We start from the raw sequence: 22,996 nt of genomic DNA, 5'->3' as shown, positions 1-22,996 counted from the left end.
AGTTTGAGTAAGTCTCTGTCTCAGCATCAATAAAGCAAAGAGAGGAATAACCAAGGCAAAACCGGTCCTGCGTCATAAAATCCATCCGCTGCATTGTCTCTTTCGGCCCCAGCGCACAAAGGGTGAAGCTTTTAGGCAAAGAAGCGGCAGGTGATCTGAGCTTTGAGTCCTAATGCACCTAAAGAGCACTCTGCAGCAGCGTCTGGGTAATTGGGCAGCATGAGTAGTTAATGTAGTATTGACTGAATTACATGCCCTGTGCATCTCTCCCACTAATGCCAATTGCATCACCTTTTACATTCGTCCTATTGCTCAGCCAATAGCCGTTAAAAGCAGCCCCCACCCATTCCCCGTCCATGAATCATAGGGAAAACTTTTAGCAAGACGAGGCGACGGGCAGAGGAGGCAATTTACAGTTGGGTTAATCTCGGTACATTAGTGAGACGTGGATTCAGGAAGCAATTTATGTTCCTCTCGCTTTATCCTTTATTGCTTTGTATAGACAAATGGAAGGGCACGGACACAAACACACACAGTGTCCTACACACACTGCAATCTTCACAAACCAATCTGCACACACGTGAATATGAGCCAGTCCTTGGCCTATTCAGTGGCGTAACCAGAAATTACTGGGCGCCACAGAAAATTATTTTTCAGACCCCCGAAATGTCTAGTGTTTGACCTGTTTTACCAATATTTATTGAAATTATATATGCATTAGGGCCTCATTGGGCCCCTATACTTCCAGGCCTCCCTGCAGCCACAGGGTTTTCTTTCTCTATAGTTACGTCACTGGGCCTATCCTTATATACAAGGGACAGACCCCCATCAGCACAGTCTATAGGGGGCAAGGCATGTTCTACCATGCTTTTATGGGTAACAGATGAGTGATGCCCTCAGGAAGGGAAGAGGGGGGCAAATTGCTTGGGCAACCTGCGCAACTTGGCCTACTATCATTGGGAAAGAGGAAAAGGATCCGTCCATGAAGATTTTCATTCATTCAGGTCATGCAATACAAGATCTAGTAGAAATAAGTCTAAAGCAACCAGGGCCGGACTGGGCACAAGGGAAAAAAATCCAGTGGGCTCCGTTGATCCAGACCCGCTCCTGCTACCTAATTGCTGCTCTGAAGTCTTACCTCAACCCAATTATGGGGGAGAGGGGGTTGTGGCACCAGGACTGAGGTGGGGAGACCCAGTGGTGTGTGGGGGCCCTTGGGGTGTCGCTCTGGCTCTTATTCACAGGAGCCTGTTATGCTAAAGCATTTACTTTCCCTTTAAATATGAGAAAACCCACCAATGTTCCTGCGGCTTCTGATACAGAAACAGACCTGTGAGGAAACATGAAAGACTGATACATTGTATCAAGAGAAAGATCCACCTTCCTGCTTCCACTTGCAGTGACACAGAACTGTGAACCCACAAGGAGAAATATTGGGAAGTTGTATCAGGAGTCAGAGGCAGCAGTGCAGAGAAAGGGACAGACACAATGACAGTTACACAGAACTATAAACCCAGTGAGAATGAGGAATGAATGGATATTGGAAAGTTGTATCAGGAGTCAGAGGCAGAAGTGCAGAGAGGAGAAAGGGACAGACACAATGACAGTTACACTGAACGATAAACCCAGTGAGAATGAGGAATGAATGGATATTGGGAAGTTGTATCAGGAGTCAGAGGCAGCAGTGCAGAGAAAGGGACAGACACAATGACAGTTACACAGAACTATAAACCCAGTGAGAATGAGGAATGAATGTATATTGGGAAGTTGTATCAGGAGTCAGAGGCAGCAGTGCAGAGAGGAGAAAGGGACAGAAACAATGACAGTTACACTGAACGATAAACCCAGTGAGAATGAGGAATGAATGGATATCGGGAAGTTGTATCATGAGTCAGAGGCAGCAGTGCAGAGAAAGGGACAGACACAATGACAGTGACACAAAACAATAAACCCAGTGAGAATGAGGAATGAATGGATATTGGGAAGTTGTATCGGGAGTCAGAGGCAGCAGTGCAGAGAAGAGAAAGGGACAGACACGATAGTTACACTGAACGATAAACCCAGTGAGAATGAGGAATGAATGGATATTGGAAAGTTGTGTCGGGAGTCAGAGGCAGCAGTGCAGAGAAAGGGACAGACACAATGACAGTTACACAGAACTATAAACCCAGTGAGAATGAAGAATGAATGGATATTGGCAGTGGCATAACTAGATGTTACTGGGCCCCATAGCAAATTAATTTTAGGTCCTCCAACATATCCAGAGATTGTCCTGTTTTACCAAAATATGTTGACATTTCTCATTATTTAGGACCTAGTGGGTCCCCCTATACCTCTTGGGCCCCTCTGCAGCCTCAGGGTCTGCTTCCTCTGCAGTTACGCAACAGGATTTTGGGAAGTTGTATCAAGTCTGTTGGCAAAATGAATTTTGAGGAGTTTCTCTCTCGCCCACGGGACATTTTCTAACAAATCTCAAGATGTTTTGCAGATAATTTATGGAAAGCTAAAGATAGTAAAAAGAAAGTTCTGGGTTTAGGAGGATGATTGACACATTGCAGCGACGTCTCAGGTCAAATAAATTCACAGGAAAGTGATTCTCGGCTCCAAACGTATAAAAGCTTTTCATGAAGAGGGAGCGTTGCCGACAGGTCGATAGATGGATATGGAGTAACTACACTCACTGCTATTTCTGACTCAAGTGCCTTTTTATTGTAAGGAAGGAAGTGCTGGGCGTCCGCATTTCACTTGTGAGACGTGTCGCACTTATGTAAGTGTCTGTGTCCTGGGTTTGTACCACTTGTCTGGTGCCAGGGTGGGGGTGAACTGCCTAAGGTTTGTCCTCTGTACCCCCAGAATAAGTTCCCTTTCACTTGTCATTTACAGACAACTAAAAATGTTTCTGCTGTTCCTGTTACATAGTAGTAAGTGCCTGGTTGCTAGGAACATTACCCTAGCAACCAAAGAGTTGCTTCTATATTTAACTGGAAAGATCTAGCAACTAAAAGAAGAGAGATGCCTGCACGTCATTAAATGTTCTTTATTCTGATTCCGGTGCCATTACAGGGTTACTTGGTGCTCACTACCTCTTGGTGTCCCAACTAACACTCCTTCCATTTAAGGGAAATTGATGACATTTCTAGTTAATACCAAAAAGTAATTTTCCTTGAGCAGTGACATAAAACCAATTACAGGAGCAGAACTCAATACCAGCTGATTATTTAACTACGCGGCCAATTCCCCACTGTCAACCGTCACTTTAAATCATGGGGGGGGGGCAACCTGCCCAATGTACCTTTATGGGCCCCACAGAGTTATATCAGAGCAACTGGTGTAATTAAACATTATGAGTTCCTCCAGGGCTGTGCAGTCTGCAGCCTCCTTGTGCTGAGTTGCTGTTTAACAACAGTAGGTTGAATCAGAAGTAAAGGGTAGTGGAATTAGTGCAGGCCCCCACTAGAGACTAGGGGTATATTTATCAAAGAGTGAAGTTCCGCCACTAGAATGAAATTCCGCCACTCTCCATTCATTTCTATGGGATTTTTATAGGCGTGGATTTTTATCAAAGGGTGAACTTTCACTTTCACCCATTGATAAATACGCCTTTCAAAATCCCATAGAAATGAATTGAGAGCTGCAGAATTTCACTCTAGTAGCGGAACTTCACTCTTTGATAAATTTACCCCTAGGTGCACAGGTTCCTTTTCTTTATATCACTCGTCTGAAGAGTTTTGTGCTAGAAGGGTGCAAGAGATCAGAAATCCGAGCTAAGTTAGAGCAAACAAAAAACTGAACCCGTAAACCGATCATAACCTGTACAACAAAGAGATAAAAATTATGGCAGCATAGGGATATACTAAGCACAATTCAGCAGAAACAGCCCCTTAAATTTGCTCATAGTCTGTACAGAGAGATACTATATAAATATGGCAGCATAGGTATTCCCCTGTACTAAGCACAATTCAGCAGGAACAGCCCCCTAAGTTTGCTCATAGTCTGTACAGAGAGATCCCATAAAACTATGGCAGTATAGGTATTCCCCTGTACTAAGCACATTTCAGCAGAAACAGCCCCTTAAGTTTGCTCATGGTCTGTACAGAGAGATACCATAAAACTATGGTGCATAGGTATTCTCCTGTACTAAGCACAATTCAGCAGGAACAGCCCCTTAAGTTTGCTCATGGTCTGTACAGAGAGATACTATATAACTATGGCAGCATAGGTATTCCCCTGTACTAAGCACAATTCAGCAGAAACAGCCCCTTAAGTTTGCTCATAGTCTGTACAGAGAGATCCTTTTAAAACTATGCCAATAGCAACTAGAATAACACAGTGATCTGCCCGTCACTACCTGCATCCAACAACCTCCAAAAATCTTCCTTCTCTACTCCAATCATGCGATCAAACCAAAATCAGACAATTAGAATCTTCCCAGGACCAGAACCACCTGTAGCCATTGAAGACATGAATGGGACTAATACAGTAAAGGAATAGGAGGGGGAAAGGGAACATAAGAAAAGAGAAGTCGATACAGGGAACAGCCTTTCAGCAGGGGAGGTGGGAGTAATACAGTAAAGGAATAGGAGGGGAGAGTGAAAGGGAACGTAAGGAAGTGTTATTTTACACAAAGGGTGATAGATACAGGGAACAGACTCCCATCAGGGGTGGTGGAAGTAATACAGTAAAGGAATATGAGGTAGAATGAATGGGAACATAAGGAAATGCTACTTTACAGAAAGGGGGATAGATACAGGGAACAGTCTCCAATCAGAGGTGGTGGGAGTAATACAGTAAAGGAATAGGAGGGGAGAGTGAAAGGGAACATTAGGAAGTGCTACTTTACAGAAAGGGGTATAGATACAGGGAAAAGACTCCCAGCAGTGGTGGTGGGACTAATACAGTAAAGGAATAGGAGGGAGAGTGAATGGGAACATAAGGAAATTCTACTTTACAGAAAGGGGGATAGATACAGGGAAAAGACTCCCAGTAGTGGTGGTGGGACTAATACAGTAAAGGAATAGGAGGGAGAGTGAATGGGAACATAAGGAAATTCTACTTTACAGAAAGGGGGATAGATGCAGGGAACAGCCTCCCAGCACTGGTACATTCAAAGACTCTCAGACTCGTCTGACTACTGCCACATTGTTTCAGGAGTGAGAACCAGCAGTACATAGAATGTAAACAGCCAGACATCACTGTCAAGAGGAATAATGTTTTCTTTCATTAGCGAAACGGCAATTTTTGGGTGAAGTTCCCCTTTAAAGCAGAGCAGGGTGCATCCATGTTCATTGGAGGGGATTCGAGTACATATTACAGGGCATGTGTAATACATTGGGCGCGGAGCTGCCACTTACCGTCCTCCTTCTCTAACACCATCATCTCAGGGACGGGGGTGAGACGGACCCCCGAGACTCCTTCTGCTCCAGCAGCTGCCGGTGGGATTGTACCGCTCCCAGAACCCCAATGATCCGCACGGAGACACAAAGTAGCACTAATTGGAACCTCGCGTTGCGCCCCTACAATGACATCCCCCGGTACTTGAAAAGTCAGGGAAGCGGAACCGTCAGGGGATGGGGGACGATATCCTTGTTTAGGGGGGCTGCAAGTAGAAGACTTTCCATTCCAATCTATAATTATATATGAATTATCTTCATTATTCTCTGCCTATGGAGCCGGCGACACAGACGCGACCCCTTTCATAGATACATATCTCTTTTCTACTTTGCAACAATGAAGCGGAGAGGATTCCGAATGTTTCTTCCCAAACTGTCCGACCAGCAGCCCCGGAGCAAATGCAGCAGATCCCCAGTATCCAGAGCCCCTCTTATCCGCACTATTTCAACTGGAGACCCCGCTGCATTGTCTCTGCCGCTGCCTCTCTTGCTCAATTTCACTGCTTTGTACTCCTGTCCCTAAATAAATGCACAGATTTCTTCCCACAGACCCTTTTACTCGCCTGTCACCGTTTCATGGGGGAATGAAACGCTGCTCAGCTCGGTAGCGCCACCTGCAGGTTCATCTGCGCCGCAGCAGCACAAGGAAGGGGGAGAAATACTGCAGCCTCTCTACCTGCTGCACTGTGAGTCTGTGGCCCTAGCGAGCTTCAACTCATCTGAGATACAGGGTCGTTATTCAAACTTGTTAAAAATAAGCAGAAGTGCCTTTGTTTAAAGGGGAAGTGGACCTCGAAATTAAGCTGTAGAAAGACATTTGCAGCTGGTTTTCTTTTTCTGTGTGTGTTTTTTTTAAAAAAATGTTAATATATGACAGTTCTCTGGTTGCTAGGGCTCAATTACCCTAACAACCAGACAGCAGATAGAGTGGCAGATGCATAGAAACTAGGGATGCACTGAATCCAGGTTTTGACCAAGATTCAGCCTTTTTCAGCAGGATTCGGATTCGGCTGAATCCTTCTGCCCAGCCGAACCAAAATCCTAATTTGCATATGCAAATTAGGATTCGGTTCAGTATTCGCCCGAATCTCTCGCAAAGGATTTGGGGGTTTGGCCAAATCCAAAATAATGGATTCGGTGCATCCCTAATAGAAACCATCCCTGAAGCTAAATATAAGAATAAAATGAAAGCCTTGTGGCTGAATATATTTTTGGTTGCGGTGTCAGTGACCCCCCCACCCCTCCCCCAGCACCGAGATAGTGTTTTCAGTTATGGTCTGATAATGGGGAAAAGGATTGGTTTGTCTTATCATAATACATTTTTATTTGTCTATGACAACTGTGGACCCCCCAAATAAGCCCTGTGTATTTCCATCCTGCCCCAGCGGGCTCCCGTTCTAAAACTGCCAATATGAGAAGTTTATTTTAAGGGAATTATATTACAAAAACAAGTCAAGTGCCCCCCCACTCATCCTGCCCCCCGCTCTTTAAAATTTTCAATTTATTTAAAAAAAAAAAGTATTCGTAGAAGCAGCTGAGAGGCACTGGCCCCAGAGGGCCCCACGAACAGCTGTGCTAAATACCCACCCCACTTTCTAAATATCAGTGCCAATCATTCCTATAGAAACACAAATCAATAGAAACAGACTAACCCTTTTTTTGCTTGGTGACACCTAAAATTCCTGTTGTTGCCTTTAACATGCAGCCAGGCAATTGGTTTTCCCATAAAGCATAGGGGCTGGCGCAGTCTTGGGGTTCAAGAGACAAGGGAAATCTGCCCCCCACTCCAGTCTCAGATTTGCTTTTTGCAGCCAAAAACAGGAATTATTCATCAACAAAAAGTTTACAATAAATTCTGATTTATGTCCCGTCTTTCTGCCGAAATGTGATTTCCCCTGAAAAATTGCTTCTTGCATCGGCCGCAGGGGCATAAATTATACGATTTTATCAGAAGGGAGAGGTGGGTGAGAAATGTACTGTACAGCCGCTACCTTAAACTCCTGCAGGGAAAGTGAATCCTTCCACCTTAAATGACTTACCTCTATCAGTGTGTACCTAGCGCCAACCAATGTATATACTGATATACTCATCTATATCACTTCATATAGTGTTCATACCTATTGTTTGTGTCCCCTTGTCCCTCTCCTCTAAATATTAGGTACCTATCTAGTGCTATCAATCCCTATTTCTGTAGGGAAATGAGAGCTGAGCAGTAGAGATGGGTGAATCTGTCCCGTTTCGCTTCAGCGAATAATTCATGAAACAGCAAAAAATTTATATGAAACTACGAAAATTCACAAAACGCATTGACATTGGCATAGGTTTGACACGCAACAATTTTTGACGCAAGTGACAATTTTTATACGCTTGACTATTTTGTCCACATACATTAAAGTCAAAGGGTGTCCGAATAATTTTGAAGCGCAAAAATTTTTATGTGTGCACCAATTTTGATGCGCGGAAATTTTTTTGTTGCAGCTGATTTTTCGCCTGCAGATTTTTCAACGCAGTTTCGCGAAAACATCAGCTGAAAACTTAACGCAAATTCATGCCTGGTAAATTTTTTCGCCCATCACTACTGAGCAAGCACTAACCCTTCCAACACTTTCCTCTTGTCTCTGTCCTTATATATTAGGTACCTATCTAGTGCTACCAATCCCTATTTCTGTAGGGAAATGAGAGCAGAGCAGGCAGTAACCCTTCCAACACTTTCCTTGTCTCTGTCCTTATATATTAGGTAATTATCTAGTGCTACCAATCCCTATTTCTGTAGGGAAATGAAAGCAGAACTATGTATCACTATGTACAAGGAGAATAGAAAAAAAGAATTCTCACTCCTTCTTACCTATTGATTATGTATTTGGCTCATCAGGGAAATTACTGATCACTTTCATAGGGTAATATGTTAAGCAAAATTTTATAAATTAAGTCATAATGGTACCTCCCCTTCCATACTGGGCCTGTCCACATCTGAGTGGGTGCTGGCGCATGAGGATGGAAGAGATATACAGCGCCCATACCTTATTTTAATTAGTTTTCCCTTATCCTGGCTCTAACGGCTATGAAAGCACTTTCATTTGGAATGGCTAATCCTCTTGTCCTTGAGCGACTCACTGCCCAATATATCATCCTGCACACACAGCACTTCCCTTCTCTGCTCAAAAAGTTCCACAATTGTCTCTATGAAGATTGGTCTGTGAGAAGATTTACACTGTATTTATCCTGCCGTGTTCTGGGGTATTATACTTGGAACTGGCCCTGTATTTATCCTGTTGTGTGTTCTGGGGTATTATACATGGAATTGTCCTTGTATTTATTCTGTTGTGTGTTCTGGGGTATTATACATGCAATTTGCCATGTATATATCCTGTTGTGTGTTCTGGGGTATTATACATGGAATTGGCCCTGTATTTATCCTGTTGTGTGTTCTGGGTTATTATACATGGAATTGGCACTGTATTTATTCTGCTGTGTTTTCTGGGGTATTATACATGGAATTGGCACTGTATTTATCCTGTTGTGTGTTCTGGGGTTTTATACATGGAATTGGCCCTGTATTTATACTGCTGTGTGTTCTGGGGTATTATACATGGAATTGGCCCTGTATTCATCCTGTTGTGTGTTCTGGGGTATTATATATGGAATTGGCCCTGTATTTATCCTGTTGTGTGTTCTGGGGTATTATACATTGAATTGGCCCTGTAGTTATCCTGCTGTGTGTTCTGGGGTATTATATATGGAATTGGCCCTGTAGTTATCCTGCTGTGTGTTCTGGGGTATTATACATGGAATTGGCCCTGGGTTAGTTTGAAGGAATCTGAACCTTCAATTAGCCCCCCCCCAATACAAAAAAACACCCTCAGCCTAGGGGTCAGCACCCAATGGTGCAATTAACCAAATCTTAGACAAGTGATATTCAACAGGGGCCATTGCACATATTATTATCCCTGGGGTGTTTATGACTGTACTCATTTCCTTTCTTTTGTGTCAGAAGACTATACCGGGCAATAAATCCCAAATTGTTGCCAATTCTCCCTAGGTATCCAGTCTGCAGCTGGGTGGATAGAAAAAGGGGTGCCTGATGTTCTATATAATGGTGCTGATGCATCGCTCGGCTCCATCGACCTCTGGTTTTTACATCAGTAAAGTTGATTGAGGTTTTAAATGAAAAAGGTGGGGGATCAAACCTTAAAAAAAATATACTGACCCATCATGTCTGAGTCTTTGCTTTGCTTGTTCAGAGACTCCCTGCTGTTCCCTTGACAATCAGCGAGGAAAGTTCCGAGCCAACATGTAGCCTTTAGCTAGAGACGCAAAGCAGTTCATGATTAAAAGGGGTGCTTTAAGCATAAACGTATTGATCAGCAAGGGCTGCGCCGTGCCTTCAAGTCAGCTCATCATGCCGTAATGAAAAATATGATACTTAAAACAGAATCTCCAATTAGGCCACTATATCACTTGGGCACGGGAGCTGCCATGTGCAGAAAATATTTCCCTTTAGAAGTCCCCTGTTATTGAAGGGATGGAGGTGATTAGGATAAACAGCTCCTCTGGTTCCTCGGGGAACGGGACAGAGGTGACCTTCCCTGCCCTGTGTGGTTTGACATCAGCCAACACTCAGAACTGGGTGTCTGTACTAATTATCTCACATAAAACAAGCCTTGGGGGGGGGGTTGTATGGGGATTCCCAGGATTTCATCCCTTTTCTCACATAATGGGCGACATGCAGGAGAAGAATCAATTGTAAGCTCTGCGCTGGGTTGTCTCTAGTAGCCTGGAGATCATCATTGTCATAATCTCTCCATCATTTCCTACTGTTCCATCTTGTCCTACTGTCTTCCTCTTGTCTTACTGTCTCTATCTTGCCCTACTGGCTCCAACTTGTCTTTCAGTCTTCATCTTTTCCTACTGTCTCCATCTTGCCCTACTGTCTCCATCTTGCCCTACTGACTCTATCTTGCCCTGCTTGCTCCATCTTGTCCTACTGTCTTAATTTTGTCCTACTGTCTCCATCTTGCCCTGCTGTCTCCATCTTGTCCTACTGTCTTAATCTTGCCTGACTGTCTCTATCTTGCCCTACTTTCTCCATCTTGCCCTACTGTCTTCATCTTGTCCTTGCCATATTGTCTTCATTTTGTCCCACTGTCTCCATCTTGCCCTACTGTCTTCACCTTTTCCTACTGTCTCCGTCTTGTCCTACTGTCTCCATCTAACCCATTCCCAACAGCTGGTTGGGGGCCACTCTGGGTTTGATTGACCACTCACTCACATTGGCATTGTTAACCCTTTCTCTTGGTTGATGAGAGGTGTCACTTGAATCTAGTCAGGGAGGCTACACATGCTAAATCTTACAACTCCAACAGCCTCAACTTTCCCCATTCATCATCATATAAGATATACAGAGAGAAGACCTTAATTTCCCCTTTTAAGGCATGGAAACAAATGGGACACAATTAAAGTGCTACATTAATCAGTGTGTCCTAAAAAGAGTGTTGATCATTAAATGTTACTACTTCCTGTCTCCATCTTGCCCTACTGTCTTCATCTTGTCTTACTGTCTCCATCTTGCCCTACCTACTGTCTCTATCTTGTCCTACTGGCAACATCTTGTCCTACCGTCTTCAACTTGTCCTGTTGTCTCCATCTTGCCCTACTGTCTCCATCTTGACCTTCTTTCTCCATCTTGCCATACTGTCTCCATCCTGCCTACTGTCTCCATCTTGTTCTACAGTCTCCATCTTGCCCTACTGTCTTCATATTGTCCCCATCTTGCTCCACTTTCTCCATTTTGTCCTACTGCTTCCACTGTTCCCTAATGTCTCCATCTTGCCCTACTGTCTCCAGTAAAACCAAGTTTGGGAGTTTTACTTTGAAAGCAGCTAGTAAGTTGCAGGTAAAATTAGTCCCTTTGTAAAATGTATAATTAAGCAATTGAATTCTTAATGAATCAGATGAAAATTGAGCGTAGGACTGGCCAGATATGGGATGACTTTGACGTAGTTGGCCAGCTTAAATATATTGCAATATATGGACAAACAATCCCTGTGTTGTTTAAAGGGTAAGGCATTTTTTAGTAGCAGTATGCACAAAATGTCGCTGTCTTAAATATATTGATAATGGGTTGAGTGCAGAGGACCTCTTGTAGTTGACTATATGTATTTTGTGGTCACACCCTCATTGCACCCCCGCCTAATGTTTTTTAAAAATAGCGGTGAGCACAACTTTCCCTTGTTTGTTCCAGTAAAACCCCCAGAAATTTGCAATCAACTGACAGAACTGAATTTTTGATGGTTCTCCTTGGCTACTTCCTTCTAACTGAATACCCTGTTTTTTAACTGGACTCTGTCCTAAAATATAGCTTAAAAGGCCCTGTTCTTTGTCATGTCCAGATTGTAAACTCTTTGGAGCAGGGTGCTCTCTTTCATTAGTATAATATTGTATTAGTTAAATCATTTATTTCTCCCTCGTCGTGGTGCAGTTCTATGTAAGCTGGTTGGCGCAGTACAATATAAGGAATACTAACAATTCCCTGCGTCACTAGGTAGGTGATTTTATACATATTAAAGGACACTGTATCTGGAGGCAGAAAAAGAAACAAGTTCAAACTTATATTTATATTGATCCATCGGGGCACGCCTCAATATAACATTGCAAAGGCATTAAAACGAAGAGAGAGGTTTGTGGATGAGACACAATAAAAAACATCTGGGTGCAAATATATATCAATAGATTGCAAACGTATCTCCTCGGAATGCGCCCATCTAGAAATCATCATGTATCTCGGATAATTATTCTTATCAAGGGACATTGATCAAATTCCGATCAATGTTATATTTTTGTGTGAATTCTTATAAACCCCCACCCTATGATTTGTACTGCTGAATATTATTAAGATACAGATGATAGGGGCAGTAAAGAACTAGAGAACTGACATTTCTGCCCATGAACCTCCTCCCTCTCCCTACCATTTACCCCAAAAAGAACTAAATGACTTTGGGTACTTGGTTTTTACCTTCATGCTGACAGTTGTGGAACCTTTCAAATTACTATAAAATATTATTATTACATAGTCCACCATTTTTTTGTTACTATTACTAGAAATGTAATGATGAGTGGACTTCACCAGTCTGCAGTATTGACCTAAATTGTAAAGACCCAAAATATACCTTAGTCTATTTGGTTTTCACCTTGCTTGTGTCTTTTGACGGTACAAAAAGAGGGTGTTTTAGGGCAAGAACTATGTGAGGAACAACTGAACACAGAAATTGTTGGGATGTTGATCAGATGCAAATTTAATGCCATATTCTCAGCTACCCAAGAATGACACAATACTTGGAGCTCCATTCTACTCTAACCAGTATGGAATCCCATTTTCAGGTCACCCTGGGTACCATAGCAATGGATCAGTTTTCAAGCCACAGAAGTTTGGGCACCAAGATTTGACGGAATGAGCCTGGGTCCTATCTTTATTCTTTAGCTGTACAGATATTAGAATATATGGAAAAGTCTGAAGTTCTTCAGATGTACTGTCCCACCACCATTGTCTGTTCCTAACACAATGTAGAATATATACTCTTGACTAAATGAGCAATGTTGAAATGTAACAACAAATGTAACAACAAAATGTAGACTCTACCAAATACCCCTTGAGGCAAATAGGGGAGCAAAGCATTAAATATCTGTCTGGCACCAAATGAGTTTGGAGAGTCCTTCCACCACACAGAGGCTAAACTTTATTCTAGGAGAAATAGATCTGGCTATACAAACACGACACAATAGCTCTGAGTGTTGCAGCCGACTATCAGGACACCAGTAATTGTTTTCTTCTTAAACAAGATGACAGACATCTGTCCAGCCATTAATAGGAATTGCTGGACAAAAAGGCAGCACTTTGTGGAGGGACCGGTGAAATTACAGGGGAGAGTGCTCTCAGTGACATTGATACTATTCAGGGCTTTCTATAACAACAGCAAACACCCATTCCCAACAGCTGGTTGGGGGCCACTCTGGGTTTGATTGACCACTTACTCACATTGGTATTGTTAACCCTTTCTCTTGCCTGATGAGAGGTGTCACTTGAATCTAGTCAGGGAGGCTACACATGCTACATCTTACAACTCCAACAACCTCAACTTTCCTTGTTCCTCATCCTATAAGATATACATGGAGAAGGCTTTAATTTCCTCTTTGGCTTGGAAACAAATGGGACACAATTAAAGTGCTTTATTGATCAGTGTGTCCTGAAAAGAGGCCAAAATGTTGATCATTAAATGTTATTCATAAGGACATAGGAAATAAGAGCGTGAGGATAATCCAAACACTTATCCCAACCCAAACAACTATTAATGCACCTCATACTCAGACTTATGTTTCATCTCACTTTATATCCCTGTGTAGATTCTATTTAGATTCTGTTTTTCCCTACTGGGTTCTATGGTTACTGGAGCAAGGCTTTTCCTGCTAGCATTTTCCACGCTGTGCCGGTGTGTTCTTTTTCTATGTTGAAATCGAGGCTGCCAATTCCTCTATCACCGAGCACCTGGAATTCACGTTTATCTGGACGGCCAGGGTGTGCGAAAGTAATTCTTCCCTTCTTCTATGGTTACTGAACCATCTGGGCTGCTCATTCCCTAACAGCCTGACATAAGACCATCTGTGTTTCTATCCTACTGAGCTCCTCATGTTTGGGAGACCCATAAGCATAACCCAAGTGAATTCTTGCTCATACCACTTCTTCTGGGAAGCGATTCCAGTCCACCGCCCCTATGCCAAATACTACTTCCTAAGCTTGCCATGGCATTAGAATATGCCAAATAATAGGTAGAAATTACTTGACTTCCAGCTGTTGTTCATCCAAACTCTTGTTGTTCTTGAGAAACTATATTCTGGCATCCCACACTTCTACCCTAACATCAATGCCCTTAATGAACGCCTTATGAAAAGTTAATTATCTTGAGTGTAGCTGGGGGACTCTGTGCTTAATACCCAGGGCCCATCATAGAGGCTATTAACTGTAAATATTACCTCAATAAAATGAGAGGTGAACAATAAAACCAGTAGAAGTCAAGGCATACAGATATGGAAGTCACGTCCCAGTCCCAGTTGTGTTTACTTTCTAGACATGTCAAGTGCAGGAGCGAGCTTGGTCTCCTTATAGGTGAGATGTTTAGGAGCTCAGGTCCACAGGTGCACCTGCACCTAGATATACCTGTTTCTATATATACCTAGATACTGTATATATATATATATATATATATATATATATATATATATAATTATATATATATATATACGAATCAATACTTACCCTCCTCCTTGTCCAACACCATCGTCCCAGACGCCGAAGGGACTTGGAGTGTAGATGCTCCTCCGCTAGTAGCCTCCACCGCACGTTTTTGGGGAATACAGACGCTCTTCCTTTGCAGTCGGTTGTCCTTATCCAGCCAGCCAGTTCTATTGACACCAACGGGTGACTTTTCCTCTGAATTGCACTGAGGCAAAAACAAACAAGAAAATTCCACCCGGGGGTTGGGGATGGCACGGCCAATGTCACAATCCTGGTCCCTTAAGGATAGAAGAATGACTGTATAAATAATAATGGCAAAGGGGGAATTGGAGTCTCTGTCTCTCTTAGGCTTTATTCTTCCCAGGCTTGGATCAAACAAACGAAAAGGACAAGGGACGGCTGGGAGTCGTTGTGGCGGCTGCTGAGCCTCTCGGCTGGTCGAGTGCTGTTCTCTTGAATTCACTTTAAATCTAAAATGATATCCTGCAAGCTGAGAGAGGGGGGACGGAGAGGGAAAGGGATGGCTGGAAGCCTGGTGTGCGCTCTCTTTCCCTCTCTCTCAATTTATGTGCTGCAAGCTCGCCTTCTGCTGCTGAATAAATGCATGCATTTCCCAGAGACCCTAAGATTCCCCTGTTAATTAAATCAATTCATTATGCTCAGATCTGATTAGCAACCCTTCCCCCTCCTTTGAATCAATTATTCAATACACAAACATAATTGCCTGTGCCAGAGGTGTCTAAGTATTAGCTTATTTAACTCCAAGGACACTAATTATCCCTAGGGCGAGAGAACTTTTCTCATTAATTCTGACAAAACACAAAAGCACAGCCAGCCTGTGTGTGTGAGTGTGTGTGTATCTACGTGTGCGTGTGTGGAAAGAGGAAAGAGGGGAGGGGCCCGTGATGACACCAGCACCCCCAGCCAATGAGAGAAAGCCGTCTCTCTTTTCTTACACACAAAAAAAGGAAACATAAAGGCACTTGGCACTGAAATAAAGGACACATCCTAAAGAGGCTAATGGAACATTATTGGCTTGGCTGGCGTAACCTGCCCTTTAAATTCCTCACTTAACCCCTTTCCCGGCTACACACCTCTCCAATAAATGGCCATTTTCACATTTATTAATGATAAATAAGGGCTGTGTATGCTTTTCAGGCACATTCCACCTGACCTGCAGAGCTCGCAATTTGTCTGAGCAACGTGGAGGTTAAATATTTTACTCTATGCATGTTTAGTTTGTTCTGCAGAAGGACAATTATTTATATGCCTTATGCTTTGTGTTCACACAAGTGGGTACTGCCCTACTGGTTGGAGCAAGACGTTCAATCTCTGTAGGCAGTAGCCATTACAGGACATAAACGAAACCAATGAACTAAACTAATAAATCAGCATCAACTCCCTGTTGGCAGATTCGGCTTAGGACTTTGTTATTTGGGATCCTCATAAAAGGGATCCTCATAAAAGGATAGAAGTTCCCCCCCCCCCAAACCCATTAATATATTTGCAATGGAAATAATGGCGTTTTGGTGGATGGAATAATTTTTTAGCATACACATAAACAGACTTATTGTAGATGTTTTTATTTTTTTATATCTGGACCTTTAATGTGGCTGCCCATAGATAGGTCAACATCATCAGCTTGGTCACGCTACACTTGTAGCCTTGGATATGGGGTCAAAATAATGAGTTGCCATTGTCCAGATATCTACTGGGCAGTCTTGAAAACCCCATAGTGAAAGGACCACATAACACCATTACTGGGGTCCACACAGGAACCCAATAATCTGTTTTACAGCCTAGGAGCCAATGATCATATAAGCCTGATTTTGTCTATTACCTGGATGCCCAAATGTGCCAATAACATGCTCATTTGATTGGTGACCTCACCAACGAAGTTGAGGTGGGTCCTAGACTGGTGTGAAAGGGGTAAGGTTCCATACCAAAGTTACAGCTCAAAGAGCAACCATGTTTGTATAAATAAAGCTGCCCATAGACAGGTCAACAATGTCAAAATGGCCACTCCAGATTTATTAGCTTGAATAAAGAGCTAAAATGATGACTTGGGCAGGGATCATCCAGTAATCTACTGGACAAGTAGATATCAGACCATTTCTGAAGTGCTTTTCAACGGGTTCCAGATTGGCTCCAATTATAATCTATGCTAAACCAGGAGCCAAACGATGATTTGCCTGTGGATCCTCCAGATATTTATTGGGCTGGTTTGAAAACCTCATTGTGCAAAGATCAAATCTAACTATTTCTGTGGTGCTCTTCTATGGGGTCCACATAGGTCCCCAATAAGAATGATCAGTTTGCTAGCATAGAAGCCAAAGGATCATCTCAGTTTGATTGTTACGACTGTCAATATTTGGCAACAAGATGCTCATTTGTTTGGTGACTGCACCAAGGAGTGGATTTTTCCTTGTATGGGCAGCTTATGCCAAATCATATGATCTGGAAATTTGATTTTATTTTCTCACTGTTTTTGGAGGAAAGAAAGAAGCAGATGAATTTGCAGGCACTGGTGCTTCTGCTAATGCCTCCTGAATGAAAGAGCAGGCCCTGAATGTGCACGGAGTTACAGAGGATTTGCTTCTTCTCCCACCACAGGCTATGGGATTCCTGATCCATTAATCCAGGCAGTTTTAGGAATCAAGAGCCTAATATTAGCTTTGCTCCCTAGAAATCTATTTCTTATTGTTTGTCTGGGATTTTTATGGATTTGCCTTTGAGTTCAGACTTCGGAGAGACGTGGTTTTGCTATTCCGGAGACGTCTCATTATTTTTCCTTTTGTCCTTCGTTCACAATTCCAAAATATATATATATTTTTTTGAATGCACAGTAATTTTTCTTAATCTGGCCGTGAATTCGCTGCATGGTTACTGACATTAGTGAAAAAGAGTTTTTGGCAATGGCGAGTCTTATCTTAAAAGCGCACCTTGAGATGAACAGAAATGGAGGCAACAGCTCACCCTGTGGTTGCCAAGTGAGCTGGAGGATTGTGCCGTATTGGCTTGGCACGCTACCATCCCACTTTTCACATGAGGTGGGGGAGAGTGAATTCTGATGGGAGTTAGGATTTGGGCCTGACCTACTACTGAGCAGTTTCTACAGAAATCTGAGCCTTGGGGGCTGAATTTGATGCGCAAGTACAATGATCACAAGGAAAAAGCAAAAATTCTTCTGCCCACTCACTCCAATTCATTTAAAGAATAAAAAAATAAGAGTTCAACAACTATAACACTAGCCAAATGAGGCATAACTTATGCCCCTGAAGAAGCGGGTTACCCGGTGAAACGCATTGGACCAGCACACGCTCCCTACGTAGCCAGGTAGAAATCACTTGGGAACGAACGGAAGGGAGGTGTGGGTTGGCTTGGAGGTTGTTACTTAGCAAGTGCACTGAAATGGAACTGAGCCACTAATACCCCGTGCTTGCTTTATTTTATGGTGGATAAACTTCTGTTTGGGGGAGGCAGGTGTACCTAATACTGCCGATAGTTTGGATTCCCTTGATATATAAAAGAGAGGGTGTAAAATAACTCAGAAATAAAAAGGGTACAACTAACTCACACCCCTTTGTTACCACTCTATAGGACTGTGACTGAGATGTTATCAGTTCACAGACTCTCCACTGTTCCATCCTATGTGTTTTTACCTTTTATGTAATTTTATGGACACTGTCCAGAATCACTGGGATTAAACTACTGTGGTGGGTCTTTTACATATGGCAGTGTGTGCTTTTAATGTAATTGAAATAAAAGTTGAGTTTTATTAACCTTATGACCTATAGCACCTGAACTAGTTAACTTGTGGACTGCAGGGTGGATACAACAGCTACAATGTATCCTACTTTGTAACTCCTCATTTGTCAAGTGTGTTTGATACATTTATATATATTTAATATGCAGGTGCACTGATACATTTAAGTTTCTCACTGTTACTCTATAAGATTGTGTACTGTAACACTAGATCAGACTCACTGGTCCAATTGAGCTTGCCAGGACTGCCATGCCAGGACTGCCATATGAGTGGTAAACAGGAGGCCTGTCAGGGTGCTTAAATTGAAACTGCAGGATTTGGCCAAATCCAAGCCTTTTTCAGCAAGATTTACATTCAGCAAACCCAAGAGCCCATCTAAACTGAATGCAAACCCTTAAAAACATGTGACTTTAGGTTAAGGGTAAGGCCAGACGAGGAGATTCGGGGAGATATTGTCGCCTGGCGACTTATCGCGACGTCTTTTGCGCGACTATCTCCCCGAACTGCCTCAGCGTTTTTTCCCCATAGGCTAGAATGAAAAGTCGCCTGCGCTAATGCACACGCAGCGATGTGTTTTCAATAGTCGCCCAAAGTTGCCTCACTGAGGCAACTTTGGGTGACTATTGAAAACGCATCGCCGCGTGTGCATTAGCGCAGGCGATTTTGCAATGTAGCCTATGGGGAAAAGACGCAGAGGCAGTTCGGGGAGATAGTCGCGCAAAAGACGTGGTGATAAGTCGCCAGGCGACAATATCTCCCCGAATCGCCTTGTCTGGCCTTACCCTAAGGGGGGGGATCAAAAATTGTATGAAGACAGTATGGCAAGACAGAGACAAAAGGGCATAATGGAGACAGTGGACAAGCTGGAGACAGTAGGACAAGATGGAGACAGTAGGGTAAGATAAATGAAGACAGTAGGGTAAGCACTTGATGTGGATAGCACCCACCGCAACACCAAATGTGCCCTTCTGTCTTAAAAATTCTAAACTAAATAGAAACCTAGCAATTAAACAAAGTACATTTCTAAATTAGCGGATTGCTGAACAAAATGCAAACAGGCCTGGATTTGAAATTGATTAAGGGGCAGTATGCGCGAGCAATCTTCAGGAAGGGAGGGGGCGCCAGAGGACACTGGCCTCCGGGTTAACTCGTCTGAAATCCGCCCCTAAATGCAAAGTCATTACAAAAATTAAATACTGAAAACTAAAGTTACTGAATTTCAATAGTTACTGTAAACAGTTTGTACATGATCAATTGCAGTACCATTTCTCACCAGCTCATTTAATTTCTCCTGTAGTGATGCTATAGAACAGCATCACATCTGGTTTTAACTACATGTAAAGCAGGGGTCCCCAACCTTTTTCACCCGTGAGCAACATTCAGATTTAAAAAGAGTTGGGGAGCAACACAAGCACAAAAATGTTCCTGGGTGGTGCCAAATAAGGGCTGTGATTGGCTATTGGTAGCCCCTATGTGGACTGGCAGCCTACAGGAGGCACTGTTTGGCAGTACACCTGGTTTTTATACAACCAAAACTTGCCTCCAAGCCTGGAATTCAAAAATAATCACCTGCTTTGAGGCCACTGGGAGCAACATCCAAGGGGCTGGAGAGCAACATGTTGCTCACGAGCTACTGGTTGGGGATCACTGATGTAAAGAATAGAAATTATAAACTTAATAGATATGGGAATGAGTGATTCATTGGTGGGGAGGAAAGGACATTTCACCCTCAATATAGGAAGGGATTATTTACTGTAAATCAGGTTATGGGATTCCGTAGCAAATCAGAGATCTTAATTTCAAACTGTGAGTGTTGTCTGGAGATGCTGGGAGTTGTAGTTCTACAGCAGCTGGGAGTATAGCAGTTAATAGTGGGAATGTACAGGTTTGTGCTTATATAGGTCAGGCAGGTGATTTGGATCGTGGGCGTCTCACTGGATTTAGGTCTATATCGCTACTTTTCAGCTAATTTCCCTGTGTAATACATTCATCATCTCATTACACGGTGGCTGAATCAGCAGGAACAACCTTCTACCACTGACAATATTGGATAATGTCTGACGCGCGTTCCCGATTATTAGCACCCAAATCACTTGTTTTACTGACAGTTTATGAGTACAAAGGGGCCCAATCTTTAGCACCCATCCCTCTCATTAATGTCAGTGCCTGATTAAAGCCTTGTCATTTGCACAGTTATATCTCTGACCCTTTCAGCATCTGTAAATTCTCCATTGTTCCCTGTGCTGGGACCTGTCTCCTCCTGTGCTGATTGATTATCCTACCTATTTGCATAGGAACAATTCCTCCATTCATCTTAATTTTTATGGGTCTCCTAAATGTCCCCCTCATAGATCCCTCACAGGGTACAGAACAAACAAAAACACAATCACGCCTCAAAATAAATCAAATCTTTAATTCACAGATTGAAATACAGAACAATGCACCTGTGTCAGCACCTACCTACTGCTACCCACAAACTGAGCAGGCAGTAACCCTTTCAACACTTTCCTCGTCACTAAATATTAGGTACCTATCTAGTGCTGCCAATCCCTATTTCTTTAGGGAAATGAGAGCAGAGCAGCAGACCTCCCAACATTTTGTAAATAAAAAGAGAAAAAAGTATAGAGATAATCGGGACTTTCCAGTACAAACGTGGGACTGCGGGTTGAGCTGTCAAAAGAGGGACTGTCCCTCTGAAAAGGGACAATTGGGATGTAGCAGGCAGTAACCCTTCCAACACTTTCCTCTTGCCTCTGTCCCTATATATTAGGTACCTATCTAGTGCTACCAGTCCCTATAGGGAAACAGGGCCGGATTTAGTGGGTCTGTCCGTATACCCCCCTTCCGGTGCTACGGGAGCACTGGGGAGCTGTGCTCCCTGGTAAATGGCTGGGCAGCATGCCGCCCCTATTATTCTGTCACCCTAGGCCCGGGCCTTTGTGGCCTCGCCACAAATCCAGACTTGTAGGGAAATGAGAGCGAGCAGGTCTGTAATATAATCTCTCTGCATGACCAGCGTGAGCTCAAGACCAGGTGGCTCTGTGGAGCCTGCTTCAGTACTCCAGGCTCAGGCTTCTGGGCCTAGCTGTAAGGAATACTCATACTCACCGCTCTGGTCCTCTTCGGCAAGAAGGAGGTTCCGGTTCTCCTCGGCAAGATGGCAGCCTGCCAGCCAGCGCGTCAGAATGGATGCATCAGGACGCCAGCACATCCGTTTGGTCAAGGCGCGCAACATCAGCTCGCAGCGTCATGACGCACGTCTGTTTGGCGCCAAAACTGGCCTATTTAATATGTCAGAAGATTACAGACCTTGCCCAAATATAGGTTCATTTTATTGAGTTCCTGGGTGTGATCTATTGCTAAACTGCTTGATTCTTGTTATTGACCTCGGTCTGTTATTTGGATTACGAACCTTGCTGCCTGGATTGACCCTTTTGCCTAGACTTTGTTTACTCTTTTGCCTAACCCTTTTGATACCGCAAACTGCATTGAACTTTTAGCTGCCTCCTTTGTCCTCAAAATCCCAACAGAATATTCGGCCCTGACACCAGCCTGGAGGTGCTTCTGATTCCCAGGCCCCTGCCAAACTCTGAGCCAAAGTCTGAGCCATCAGAAGCCAGAAGGAGTTGAAGGAACATGCAGAGGCAAAAGAAAGTGGCTGAACTTACCCTGGGAGCAGCTGAGGAGGAAACAAGTACCTTGCGTTCTGGTGCGGTAAGTACTAAGTCCACTTTTCCCAAAAGCAGAAAACACCAGTGCTCTGTGTCTCAGGGGGCTTCACCTTCTGGTGCTACAGTGGGGGCTGAAGCCAAACTGGATGCTAAAGGCACATGTCATGGGAAAACACAGGATGGAGGTGTGTCTGTGCATGAACTACAACTCCCATCATCCCCTGTAGGCATCTCTTCTGGCAGCCAAGTCAGACTGGGGGTGATGAATATGTGGTGCCAGAAACACCCCTTGAAGACTTTGCTGCAGGGAAAAGTCCAGCTGGAAAGGGAGAAGCTGCTATTTTGTCCCAAACTGTCAAATCTGGGGCTGCTGCTGAGGTTTCACAGGCCGGAGAATCCACTGCTCAGGATCCTGCAGGTAACGAGACACCTGAACCCAACTCTCAGCTTAACCCTTTACCTGCCAAACTGACTGCAGCCACTAGAGGGAATCAGGGGAGTTCAGCTGTTGCTGCTGGGAATGTGGTGCCTGATACAGACAATGAGGCTGAGGATTCAGAGGGGGAGCAGAAATCCCAGGTCTCCAGTTACTCCAGTGATTTACGTGCAACATATGAACCAACTGCACAAAAGAGACTGGGTGCACCCACTGATGTAAACCCCCAGCTACCCAGTCTTAAAGGGGAAGGAAACCTAGTCGGTGCAAACCCCCCACCCCCCCTCCCGTTTGTTGCCCACCCTCCCTCCTCCCCCCTGGCCTACCCGTCCCGCTGGGCAAATGCCCCTAACTTGTTACTTACCCTTCTGCGCAGGTCCAGTCCAGGGAGTTCACAGACGACATCTTCTTCCACGCGATCTTCTTCCTGCTTTGAACAGCGCATGC

The 22,996-nt window shown here is 43.7% G+C and overlaps 1 protein-coding gene across 2 annotated transcripts in view; it reads right to left on the bottom strand.

The window, feature by feature from the left end:
* The window catches only part of lmo1.S (LIM domain only 1 S homeolog), a 41,700-nt gene extending 26,467 nt beyond the window's left edge, over positions 1 to 15,233 (bottom strand). Inside the window, exon 1 of one of the 2 annotated variants that reach the window (XM_018259758.2) lies at positions 14,698 to 15,233. In XM_018259758.2, the coding sequence (XP_018115247.1) occupies positions 14,698 to 14,719 (22 nt within the window). In that variant the 5' untranslated portion in view covers positions 14,720 to 15,233. 2 annotated transcript variants of the gene reach the window in all.
* Positions 15,234 to 22,996: the final 7,763 nt, after the last annotated feature.

This window comes from Xenopus laevis, chromosome 4S (genome assembly GCF_017654675.1).
Source record: "Xenopus laevis strain J_2021 chromosome 4S, Xenopus_laevis_v10.1, whole genome shotgun sequence".
Classification (NCBI taxonomy): Eukaryota; Metazoa; Chordata; class Amphibia; order Anura; family Pipidae; genus Xenopus; species Xenopus laevis.
This window is presented reverse-complemented; position numbering and strand designations above follow the sequence as displayed.